Consider the following 13,887-nt stretch of genomic DNA (forward strand, 5'->3'; position numbering starts at 1 on the left):
GATCACTTACTTTATGACAACTGCTGTGTTATGCATACTAAGTAAGCTAAGGGTGCTGGACTTCAGAAAAGAAAGAGTTTACAGGTTGTGAAGCAGATTTAGCAGTCCACATTCGCGTGAGGACTCCTACTTCTAAAAGCTACCAGTTACAACAGGTAGTTTGAACCCAAGGTTTTCTCCTTGTAACACAAAAAAACTTTTCTTGAGAAATATGATGCACTGAATCAATGAGATGGCTGCTTGGGTAATCAATCACTCCTCCAAGAGGACAGTTGCTCCAAATTCTTTTTTTCCCTGGTGTAATCTCACCGGCAGGCCCATCTGTTGCATCCAGGGCGATGACATTGAACCCCAAAGCAGCATTCACTTCCCTAAAGATGCAACGATATCAGCATGCATCATCCAGCCTCCCATCTTTAAAATGGGAATGTCAATAAGAATACAGTAGGGAAGCATTGGCTGCACATACGAACTCATGTGGCTTCTAGTTTCAGACCTGCACTGCGTTTTTTTTTAAATTCTTTTTATTAACAGTTCAACAAAAGAAAAAAAAACATCAGGTGACTCGGCCAATTACACAGTTATCTGTTATGCATATCCATATTTGAAACAATACATACAAGATGGTGATCAGGGGATCATGGGGACTCCTGCGTCTCCTCGTCTTCCGGGCAAATCGGGGGCGTACAGATGTCTCCTCAGTAAACATTCCAGCCTGCCCATACCGTACCCCACTTTTGGGGACAACCCCTAGAAGCGTAGACCGACCTCTCCCTGAACATGCACCAATCCATGTCTTCCGCCCATTTCTCAACCTGGGGTGGCTGTCTAGCTCCCCATAACTGAGCGATGTTGCGCTTGGCGACCATGCATGCCAACGTCACCCACTGTCTTTTATACACACACACAAAGCTGTGGGTTCCCAGACAATTAAAATACACCTACGAGCCTCTGGCCGTACCTCCACCCCCAGGGCCTCCCGCAGTCTATCATGGATCCCAACCCAATAAGTCTGTACCTCGCTGCAGTGCCACAGAATTTGCATAAAAGTTCCAAGTTCTCCGCACTCCCTGCGACATTCCCCACTCTCTGATCTACCCATCCGAACCAGACAAGGCCCTGTAACATATGACCTGTGAAGAATCAATGACTGCACTAATCTGAGCCTCATCGGTATGGCCACTACGCGTGGGGAGGAGACCGCCTAAAGCCACTCCTCGTCATCTAACACCAGCCCATCAGCACACCATTGCGTCCTGATAAGCGCCAGAGGGTCTTCCATATTATTAATGAGTTTTTTTTATATATTAGAGAGATGGTCTTCTCCGGAAGGAGGACATCTAACACCCGGTCTTCAAGGGGGGAAGCATCCGGAAGTGGTGTACCTGTGGGGACGAGCGTAAGTAAAGCATGTCTGACCTGGAGATAACGGAAGTGTTCCCTATCATGGAGGTGATATTGCTGCTTGAGGGAATCAAACGTATGAACTGCGTCCTTCCCCCATACATCTTTGATCTGCGTAATCCCGATGAGTTCCCACTTGTCGAACCCCTTGGACTTCCATAGGCTGCCCAGCCTTTCGGAGCTTAAAAGTGGGGTGTCAAGTGTTAGTCTCCCCTCCCACTTGAGATGTCTGTTAGCCGTATGCCACACCTGTACTGCATGCACTGTGGGTCCTGCAAGGGGAATACGGCCAGGACTGGCATACAGAGCCTTGGTGAAATCTCCCCTGGGTACCTGCCAGCGGTCCATAGCGTACCCGGGGTCCTCTGGAGTCCCGTATATGGCGTGATTCACTGCTGCCAGCTGGGAAGCCCAGTAATATTTCCTCAGGTCCGGGCAACCCTATCCCCCACCATACCAAGGGAGGGTAAGCTTGGAAAAGGCTATACGGAGCCTGCCATCCCATAGAAGCTGTCTCAGGAGGGTCTCAATATGTTTTAAACAGGACGCGGGTACAGGGTCCATGGCTTTCTGGAGCGTGTAGAGGAATCGGGAAAGAGCCATCATCTTGAAAAGTACTGCCCTACCCAGAAGGGAAAGTGGAAGTACCCGCCATCGCACCACGTCTCCTTTAAAATGAGACAACGGGGGCCCAAGTTGTTAGTGTACCGTAATTTCGGGTCGAGCGTAACGTAAATACCGAGGTAACGAAACCCAACCAGTTCAATTTGTATAGGACAGTTGTCCAGAATTACTGGAGGGACGCCTCTGAGGACAAAAAGCACTGACTTCGACCAGTTGATCGCGAACCCGGAGTACCTCCCGAATACGACCAGTACATCTAGGTAGCCTATCAGGGAGCCCCTTGGATTGGTGAGGTAAAGCAGGATATCATCGGCATATAGAGACATTTTGTCCTCCCAATCCAGTGTCCACCTAAGTCCTCAAATCGATCGGTCCCACCGAACCCAAGCCGCGAGCGGCTCTAGCGCCAAGGCAAACATGGGCGCAGACAAGGGGCATCCCTGCCTCGTGCCTCTACCAAGGGGAAAGTCAGCAGACTTATGATTAGTTACCACCACCCTGGCAAGGGGGTCGGCATACAAAAGACGCACCCAGTCGTTGAACTCCCGGCCGAAACCCAGCTTCCCCAACAGTAAACAAGTAGGGTCACTCGAACCTGTCAAATGCCATAGTGGCATCCAGCGACACCAGCACCAATGGTTCCTGAATCGTCGGGGATCTGCCCAACACTCCATGTAACCTGCGTAGGTTAAGAGCGGTGTTTCGACGTGGCATAAAGCCAGACTGATCCGGGTGGACCAGGGCAGTGATGACCTTAACAAGTTGAGTAGCCAGCAACTTCGCTAGCTGCACTGCGTTTTTAACAAACTCTAGGGTGCCCATCCCCTCTTACAGTTCAGATAGAGAGGGACCATTCTTGCCAGAAGAGTCTCAGGTAGTAGCCGTTGTAGTGAGCCGCCAGTGATAATCCACCCAAAAAGTCAATAAAATCTTCAAATAGGCTGAAGATGCAGAGGTTCACTTGCTTCATATTCATGAAGCTTTCCATATTGTCTTATTAGACTCTCACTTATCTCTGCATTTGAGTTTAAGTAAGAGAGGACAGAAGGATAAGCAGCCATCCTTAAACTGGTGCTTTACTTTTGCTTTTGGTGATGTTGGATAGCGTTGCTAAAAAGCAAAATGCTTTCTTGCTGATGGAAATAATAAAAAAAATGCATCATGATTCGCACATATGCGACATGACACTACTGGTGTTCGCTTAATTAAGCAAACGCATGGAAGCATGATGACATAAGCAGGGTATGAATTACCACTTGTGCGCTCATAGTGAATGACGTGGTTGCCATTTTGCTACTGAATGATAGTGGATGCCACTTGGCACGGTAAATAAAAATAAAAAAATGCAATTGTGCTAATGCGTCTTGTAATAAACGTAGCAGACTGGCAGCAAATTACATCTGGTGGACACTCCAAGAAATGGAAAAAAACAGTGGTTGGATGAAGCACAGGGGAGTGGACTGGGGGGTGGGGGGGGACAGTTATTTAAAAATGAAAATAACAACATCACATGTATATTTGTAAAGCACACATTCAACCAAGAGTATCTTGGCGCTGAATAACAGATGTTTATTGCTACCCAGATCAGTGATACTCATTTTATCGACCTCAGAAGGATTAGAGGCTGAGCGGATCAGCAGGGATTGAGCCTGTGACCATGAGGTCGAACACAGGCCTCTACAGTGGGTGCATTAGTCCACTAAGCCACCAGACACGGCTGAACCAGGTGAGGGTAGAGGGGATAACAGAGGGGAAAAAACGCATACAAAGCGGGGAGCAGGGGTGGGGGATGTGGGCGAGGTGTGAGAATGGTGTGGAAGTGGGGGTTAGAGGGGCACGATTTGGGAGTGCGAGAGAGCATACAAAAGTGGAGCACATGAGAGACAGAGCAAAACGGAGCACAGAGGAGCCGGATATTTGGGAGGAAGAAGCACAAGAATGAGAGAGCTAGAACACGTATGCACTCTCATGGAATGTTTAACGTAAAAGAAAAATGTAGTTCCACAGAAGTGAGGAGTGGAAAGGTAAAGGCCAAAAATAAAAGACATATCAAAGAGGCTATGCTCCACCACAGGGACAAAAACAAGAACAGGAAGGAAAACCATCAAATAAGAGGAAAGGAAATAAGAGAGACAAAACCAACCAATGGAAACAATATGCAGTTTCTAAGCCCCCTGAAAGTTTTTGGGATCGTCCACAAGCGTCTTTCCCATGCAGGCGGCGAGAGCTGTTTGGTAGGAGAGACGTAAAAGCGCAAACAAATCAAAATATGTATTCTATCTTTAGAGCCCTCTTATTGTCACGTGGCATGAGCATCAAAGCACCCTGATGTGGACTGCCAATACCATCAGATCTGAACAAAGCATTGGAAAATGTATGACAGTGGGGAAAGCAGAGCCCACACCGGGCTTTTTGCTGTTTTGGTAGAATCCCCACCCAAATTCACATTGAGACATCTGTATCTGCTGCTATGCTTGTTTGCCATTTACAACATGGAGCACAATGGCTTTCCTACAGTTTTTAAATAATCAATGCCTATTGTGTTGATTGTATTGTTATGGTATTTATAAATCGCTATCCAAATCCCTGGAGAGTGCATTCTCGATTGATTAAGCAGCTAGTAGTATGTATAATTTACACAGCTTTTAGTAGCTCTTGCAGGTTCACAAACCACTCAGAAGTGCGCATGATAGCTTGAAAGCGATTTACCATTGACATCACAAAACACCGATAGCGCAATAAAATCTTCAATGATAACCACAAACGTTTTACGGTTAGGACATCAATTCAGAAGTGAAACAAAAAATTACTAATGACGCAAATGCAATCATTTACTACACATTCATAATTGCTGTAGCCCAAAGCCATTTTCATCAAAGACTGATGGGTGGATAGTGCCTTTAGCAAATGACATCATGATTATTCCAATTGGTAATTTCCCCCACAATATACCTCTTCTTTATACCCGATGACTGATCCAGTGAGTTTCCTGAAAAATATTTCCCTGAATGGAGCCTTTTTCTTTCTCACGGTATATAATGCACAGTGACTTTGAAACATGTATCAACCCAAAACAGTGTTATTCCTGAATTTTTCAAAAGTGTGATGATGTGCCTTTATGGTTTTATAATGTGTCATCCTCTTGTAATGGACTGTGAAGAAACACACAGCACAGGTTTTGTGAAATGCCTAACAAAAAATACTAACCTTTCTGTATCTGAGGATTGTCTTATTAGGGTACTTGCAAGAGAATTACTCTAAAACAGGAACATGATCCATTTTGTTTCCTCGTGCACACAAGTTCTTTCCCAAGTGCTCTGAATGGTCTAAAACATGTGAACTAAGTGAAAAGGTCTAGGAAGGCCCAATGTGGGAGTGAGCGGTATACATGTATTGCTAAAGGGCAGCCCAATTTTTAGCACAGTGATATATATATGTGTTGCTGAAAGGCAGACCCAGTCTTCAGCAGGGTGAAGTATATGAGTTGATGTAGGACAGACCAAAACTTTAACAGGGTAGTACATATACATGTTGATGACAGGCAGAGGCAATGTTCAGCAGAGAAGTATATATGTACTGAGGGTGATATGTGTGAATGGAGGGCACTATAAGAGATTTTTCTTGCACCCATGTCACCACCGGAGCAAGGTGGGGTACTTACTCCATTCCTTGAGCCGTTTGCCTTGCAATGTCGATAAGCTGGAACATCTGGAATTTGGTCTCCTGAACATGTAAGTGTTTGTAGAGGCTGCTCCCCTCACACCATTGCGTAACAATTGCCAGGTTATCTTTTGTCATATAGCCCATGAACAGCAAAATGTTGACGTGACGTGTTTTCCTACAAAAAGATAGTTGAAGAAGGAACAAGTTATTATCGGACAACTAGTTCAGTGCAAGCTTTATCATTCAGATCGTATTATAGAGTTACCACATACCACACAAACATAACGTGCATTGTAAAGCAAATGTTCACCCCAAGCGGTCTCTTGGCACCAAGCTTTTTTCTCTACAACCCAATGCAAACAATTATTGGATAATCTGAGATTGACCATGTGGTCAAACACAGACCAATTCAATTGGTGCATTAGTTCACTGCGCCATCATAGCAGGAAAACATGCACACAAAACTTGGGTCAGGTGAGAATAGTGGACTATTTCTATTTCGATCATCAAACCCTTTAAAAACCCAAAACGTCTCAAATAAATAACTAGGTTTTTGTGTCATTGAGAAACAATATAAAGTTTTAATTGGCATTGTTATGCAGATGTGAACACAGATAAATCTTGATCTCTTTGCGTAATTTTACAGGATTTTGGATGTTACTTATCAGGTGTAATGAGTTGGGTTATTAGTTGAGGGGTGCAAGTACCAATCTCAAGTAATAATCACAATCCTTGTCAGGTTGAACCACTAAAGTCACTAAATAAACCTGATAACTAACCCCTGGTAACTATGGCACAGCGCCATGTAGTTGTAATGTGTAAAGTATTTATGTACTACTAAAACAGTAATAACGTTGAAATACAAAACAATACTAGTCCTAAAACAAATTAGAAAAATAGAGTACAATTTAGTAATCAGTTGGCCAGTAAAGTGACAAAAATCTAATAAGAGGAATCAGTACTATGAATTTTTGAAGTTTTAATTAGAAATGGTGCCAAGAAGCACAAAGTGCCAATGATAGTCAATGTTAGCAGTAGAACAGGACCTAGGAAGATTTTGCCACTAACCATGATGGAGCGCAGGTCAGATACACTAACCAGGTTCATCCAGGTCAAACATTTTACCTTCAAATTTAGTCCTTATAGTCCCAATCCACAATAGGAGTAAACTTCTAAGGCACACAGAGCCTCAGGGGAGGCAATTAGAGACTCAGAGGTTGGCGAGTAGAGGCCAACAGCAGGGTCTAGTCCAGGCCCAGTTGCCACTGGTCAGATGGGCAGTTGCAGGAAAACGCCTCTTGTATCTTGCTGTGTCCCTGTAGCTTTAACAGGAGGTAAGTCCTAAGGCAGTTGGAATCCACTTCTTTGTCCTAGGTGCAAGAGAACGAGAGAGAGAAGGTCCAGACCTCCAAGGCTCTTCTCAGGTTGAAAACAGAAGATTCATGCGACTTGCGATCTTCCGCTGGTCTAGGAGTGTTCTGAAGTTGGTGTCTGGAGATGCCACATATAAGCCTGGCAAAAGCTAGTGGGTCGGAATGACCACTATGGACACCCTTACCAATGAGCTAAAGGTTCCCGGAGCTAACCCTTTCCACTTTGATAATTTTCAAGGTGGCGCACTAAACTGGACTCTGAGGAATGGGATGTCAGTGGGGAGTGACTACGGTAATCCTGGAGTACTACCACATCTACCACCAAAATCGAGTTGTAGGTAGGCCCTGAATCCACAACAACCTCAGAAACAGATGTATGGTAGGACAGAACGGAGCTTTCAGCAACCACACAGTGGATACACACACACATTGCCTTGCCATTCTGTTTTTTTCCTTTGAAGTACCCCCCAAATTGTATATGAAATACACCAGCAGACCAGTCCAGCAAATCGTGATACTCCAGAAAAACCTGACACTATGATTTCAACAAGAGACCCCTGTGATGGACACTGGTATGGGTGAGGGATCACTAGAATGTTGCAGGCCTGGGTGTGAAGCACCTCTGGCCATCCTGGAAAGGGCACAACAATTCCTCCCCATACCCAAGGCCTTTTGTCTGTCCTGTGAGCAAGTTCACACCTCACTCACACCCACTGAAATATTAATTACTGGCGAGCAGTAGAGAGACAGCAAAATGCAGATTTAGCTTTCAGGGATGTTTTAGAAGTCATCTTTCGAAAATATTTATTACAAATCCAAATTCACTGATGAATTGGGCTTGTAATAAATATTTTTAAAAGTTCAATAATTAAATTTGCAGCTATTTCATAGGAGAGAACATTTATTCATGTTACATTTATTAATGTGTCAAAGGGTCTGAACAAAAGAAGGTCTATTTGTGGTACATTAAGCTAAGTAAGACAGTGTCACCCTATATACAAAGAAAAACAAACCTTGGAAAAGTACCCTGTGGTCCCTAGCAGGATACCCACGTTAACCTGTCTATGTTATTGTGGTAATTTTACTGTTGTTTGTCTGTGTTTTTCCCTGCCAGTGACATACAACAACTGCGAGCAAAAAAACTACACCTAAGAATCCAGGTGACTTTGTTTCATGTTGCAGATTGTCCTGTGTATAGTCACTCTTTTTAACACACTTCACATATATATTTTTTCGTAGTAGCATCACTCAATATCCAGGTCCTGGTGAAAGCAATGGACTCTTTAGTCCACAGTTTTGCTGAAACATGTTGACCATCATTTCTAGGTAAATATTTGTTTAATTTACCCCTGCTGCCTTTTAACATTGGTGGAGCGAGTTTAAAACCGAATAAATAACTTTCTTACTCCCTCACCCAATTTTATTCTCACTGAGCACCTTTCTTATCACTTGCACTGCGATTCAGTCACTCTCCTTTTTCCATCAAGGACTGACCTTTGACACTCCAAACCATACTGGTCACAACTAGGTTTTCAAGAGGTGATTACATCTGACCCTCTATCTGAAACCAGTGGTGTGCCTTTTATATGGTTAACAAGAATCCCAAATGATGAAGGGCGGTTCCGAGTGGTGACTGATGGGTATCCTGCTAGGGACCACAGGGTACTTTTCCAAGGTTTGTTTTTCTGTGTATATAGGGTGACACTGTCTTACTTAGCTTAATGTACCACAAATAGACCTTCTTTTGTTCAGACCCTTTGACACTTTTGTATTTCGTATGTTATTTAGGGAACGTGTCTTAGCCTGGTCTTTAAACTCCCTTAGGCCCTCCCCCACCCTTGTTTTTTCTTTTCTTCTCTACATTTATTAATGTTACAATAAATGTTACATTTATTAACACCCTCATATGGCACAGCTAACTCTATTGTAAAAATGGCTTTTAAGTCCTTTTCACAATAAGGACATGTTTAACGTTAAACTTTTACATATCCTACTTTTAAATACTATGTATGCCGTTTTAGTGGGCAAGAAGTCTTACTTAAGGGTTACTTATTAATGCCAAGAGGGGTTATTTTGTAGTGAAAAACTTGCACAGCCAGGCTACTGGTGTCAGGCCTGCAGTCATGTTGGCATTGTCACTGCAGTCAGTGGCAAAATAAGGGCTGCAGTCCCCTGGTGACTTTTAACTTACCAGTCTTGGGTATACTTTGGGCACCATGCACTAGGTACTTCTAGGTAAGTTAAAAATGCCATTTTCATCATAGTAATAGAAGGATGTTAAGCATTTAGCAGGTGTAAAGCACACAGAATTCTATAGCCAGCAAAAATATGGTTCGGCAAAAAATTGGGGTGACTGCTGCAAGGCCAAATTTTCAACATCAAGCTAGTCATTTTTTCTATGACTGAAAGTAATATGGCTGCCATGCTAAATCTTCCTACTTTAGCTTTTCATGAACGTCATATTTTAATATTTTCACAGATTAAGGCATGATATCGGCTCATTACTGAAACATTTCACTTTCTACTGCAGAGGGCTCCAATGTGTAGTGCAACACCGTAATTTTCCTAATCCTCACCGCTTGGGCTCCATTGCATGCTTGCATTTGTTACTTGTTTAGCACGTATTGGAGGTTTGACTTAATAGCCCACCCATAGGTTAACTATGTGAAAGTCATTGTTCTGACTGATGTGTATATCAAAATGAATGGTTCGCTCAGGAAAACTTAGAGAAGAAAAGGGACAGTATAGGTAAGCCAAAATGTAATGAATACAATAGAAAAGTAAGCAAATACGCACACCATTTGGTGAACCAAAAATATTTTAAATACATTCATAGTCAAGTACATAATCAAATACAGTGATAATGGAACAGCGCAGGTCAAGATTAGTAAAAATCAGGTGCAATCAAAGAGCAAATGAAATTAGGAATAATAAACTGCACAACAATAAGTGTAAAAAGTCGATAATCAAACTGAAAAAAATAAATTAAATTATAGAAGTAATATTTCCATCTGTTGGTGCAGTCCATATTGAATGGGTCAACGTTTCAGACCTTATGGTTACAGTGACCAGGGCCATCATCAGGACAAATTGTAAAAAGACAATTAGAGAAAAGCAACCTAAAAAGAACACAAGTCACCACTAGCGTGCATTAGAGAAAAGAGTGAGAAGACAATTATCACCTCCACAACAAGGCTTACGTAAACAGTTCTGCCATATAGAACAAATATGTTGGAGAAAAAGTACATCAAGGCCGGCATCTACCTAAAAAGATTCACAAGTGTTAAGAAAGTATGAAGGCACTAAAGCCCAATGAAGCAATCAAGTCAGGAGGCAAATTATGGATATGGGTACCTGAAGGCGAGAGGATTTCCACTAAAGGAGATCAACCGTGGCAGAAGTAGCACATCTAACTAAATACCACAGTGAAAACTAAATTAAGTCACCACAGTGAAAATGCAGAACAATCACTTAAGCAAATTCAAATTGTAAAAGCTTACTAGGTACAGCTGGGTCTTCCAACTAAGACGTTATAACTTAAAGGAAGAGAAATAGTAGCAGCTGGGAGGGACACGTACTCTCCACAACCGACGCGTTTCAAATGGCAAAGAGAGCCCGAGGTTGAACTACCACAAGCTAAATAAACCCCTCTGGCTAAAAGATGAGGCCAGAAGGGACCAGCAAAGGGGAACAACACACAGAAGATACAGCCCATAGCAAAATGCATACAAAAATGCAGGCCAAGGGGACCTCGCAGAAAAACCTGCGAGTATGATGTCTGTCATGCCCCAAGATGATGAAAGTCATAGTCAAGGAGGAGTTGGACTGCCCACGCGAATTATAAAGTCAAACTCCTTCCATGAAATCAAACACAAAGGAGAAGGCACATAAGGCTTTACAAGAAATGCAAGAACAGATGTGATATGTAGAACAGACCAACCCTCCCAACCAATCATGGACAGGGAGATGTGCGCGAAAGGCATCATACATAACCCATGAATCGATGGGATATATGGTTCAATAGAAGCAAAAACAATTTAATGTCAGACGACAGTTCACTCGACGATTAAAAGAGGTGCCACACAAGACCTAGGCAGGAATGGAATATGGAATACAAAAGAAGCAAAACAATACCAGACATGCAGAGCAATGCTCCAAATAAAAAGAAATAAAAACTCAAACTAACAATCAAACTTATAAGTAAATGCATATAAAGTGCCAATATATGCTAACCGCAAACTACGGAATATACGGCAATTAATAAATTGCACTTGCCAGAGAATTAACTCAATCAGAGAAAGAAGAAAGAGAATAAAACACCACATATAGAGCGCATATATAAATATAAATAATTACACCCAAACAAAACATTGTGAAACAAGAAGGGTAACTCGAGGATGAATAAATAGATATAGAATATATACAAGAACCCAACAAATAACACATAAAAACCGGAGGCTTAAAGCATAAAGGTGGAAACAGACTGTGTAGTTTCATCAGTGATGCTCAAACCAATAGCAACAGAGTTCAGGCAGTCCATCCATCTGTATTTCAATGTCATTAGAGTTTGGGGGAAATTGGTGACTTTAGCAGTCTTCAAAACTTGTTCAAATATTTCCCATTTAAGATCTTATGCTGAGTGCCCCATTTGTCGATAATGTTCGGCCAAAGGAGCAGTGGTAATCCCACAGAATTACAATTTGTATGAGAGGTAAGAAAGAAGTGTACTTTCAAATGATGAATACCTTAGTATTAAAGGTGTAATCACAAACCCTGCAATTACGACACTTGAATTTACCAACCACAGCAACCAAACCGCATTGTTGCGAAATTAGGATGGAAGAAGTGTATAGCCCATGACTTTCAGTCTTTACTAAATGATCCCTAATGTTCCTCTCTCTTTTAAAGGAAAACATTGGGGTTCAAGGCTATCATCCAAGATCTCAAGATACCCCAAATCTAGATAAACAGTTTTTTGGTGCGATTTCTAGATGGTGTAAATTGGGTGACAAGATCAATCTCTGTTTTGTAGAGGAGCCTTTAGAAGGGGGCAATACATTTCCCAATGAAAAAACCAAGCTCTCTTATGTGCTTGTGTCAACAATCTCATCGGATACCCCTTTCCAAATGGTGGGAAATCAAAGTATCTGATTCCTTGAAGTAGTCATCATTTCTAGGACAGGTCAGTCGAATCTGCAAAAACCGACCAAAGGGTAAACTGTCATGAGAACTCTGTGGGTGGAAGCTAGGCTTGGTCACCAACTAAGACTTTACCTTCAAAACTCACATCACCAAGAAAAGAAATGTGTAGCTTAGTAGCAACTTCTTATTAGTTTTTGAGTTTTATAAAGATCAGCTTTCACCTAGTGGGTATTTTAGAACTATTGCTACTAAGCCATATCAATCATACTTCACCAAAGTGGAACTTAGAATCACCTAGAAAGTTGTGCAGCTCTGCCTTCTGGCATTCCTGACTCTACCAAGAAGTGTCCTTAGTATCACTGACTGAATGGCTGAAGAAATAACATGCTCTTGCTCCCACTATGGTAGATGGAAATTAGCTGCACTTCAAAGTGTTCATCTTCAAAATGTATTGCATTGCATACAAGGAACAGTTCAAAAGACATAGTAGAAAAATCGAACACTTTTGGGGCCAACAAACCCCAGACAGCCAGGAAATTACCAGATGAGGAATCAAGAAATTGCATAAAGGCAAGCAATATGAAGGCAAGTTTATCCCTCTTATGCACACAGTGTCTGCAAGTAACACCTACTCCATCACTCAAGCAAAGCAAGAAAGACCTGAAGGCACATTTATGCATCTCCATATAGAGCACCTGCTATCCAACGACATACGTACAGCAAAGTAATACTTCATGTTACTCTGAACCCCAGAAGTATATTTACGGAAGAAATCAGGTAGAGACTCTTCTGTTTAAGAATGTATTAGAATAAATGGGTATTTTTCCCGACCAATGCAAACAAATTAGTTTCAAGGGGCTATGCCATAGGTGGCAAAAGCTTTAGTATATGAACTGCAGTGCATGAAGTGCAAAGCACTTAAGTTTGATCCTAGGAACGTTCGTGCGAGGTGGAAAGGAGAATTTGCCGGGGAATGGAGAAGGGATGACTAAGTTTGTCTCAAAACTTCCAATTGACATTCAAATTTACATAGGAATTTTTGGTTTACTTAATAGCAAAGGACAAAATGACAAAAATAGGAACAGAAGTTTGCGTATGATCCAAATTGCAACTCTTCTTTGCTATAAATCTATCCAGCGATTATCAGGAAAAGAAATCTGAAAGAAGAGGGTGGGAAAAACATACAGATGTCTTTCATGAAAATTATAAGCTTGCTTTGAGCTGTAGATCCAGTACATGTTGGTAAATTATGGACCTCTGTGCGGTGTACAGAAAAACAGTTTTTGAATAGCATTTAATACAGGCCCCAGCTGACGAATCTGCACAAGTTTCCAAAAACAAGATTTGATAAATCTTGGCAAGCTTTCTGCAGGCAGGTCGCGAGAAGGTGATGACTGTAAGGGGATGACTGTGGGGTGTCTAATGTCTTAATAGACACTTCCCAATCAAGCCAACATGGAAGACTGGGACTCATGAGTGCAAGGGGTGCTGTGAATGTAAGTATTTGGAATTCTAAAGTGCAAGTCTATCAACAAAGCAACGGAGCCTTGTAAGAAGGGGGTTCTAGTATGCTAAAAGAGAGGTTGACTGACTTGTGGCAGCCTTCTGGATACAAGAGAGAGAAAAATATTGACAGTGCATAGGCGAGGGAATAGGTTTGGGGGGACTGTAAGCACTACAG

The 13,887-nt window shown here is 42.2% G+C and overlaps 1 protein-coding gene across 2 annotated transcripts in view; it reads right to left on the reverse strand.

The window, feature by feature from the left end:
* Positions 1-13,887, reverse strand: part of RAF1 (Raf-1 proto-oncogene, serine/threonine kinase) — a 314,694-nt gene that overhangs the window by 65,485 nt on the left and 235,322 nt on the right. For both annotated transcript variants that reach the window (XM_078661425.1, XM_078661424.1), the window contains exon 12: positions 5,690-5,866. In XM_078661425.1, coding sequence (XP_078517551.1) covers positions 5,690-5,866 — 177 coding nt within the window. The remainder of the gene's footprint in view (positions 1-5,689; positions 5,867-13,887) is intronic.

This window comes from Lissotriton helveticus, chromosome 9, assembly GCF_964261635.1.
Source record: "Lissotriton helveticus chromosome 9, aLisHel1.1, whole genome shotgun sequence".
In the NCBI taxonomy this organism is placed as follows: Eukaryota; Metazoa; Chordata; class Amphibia; order Caudata; family Salamandridae; genus Lissotriton; species Lissotriton helveticus.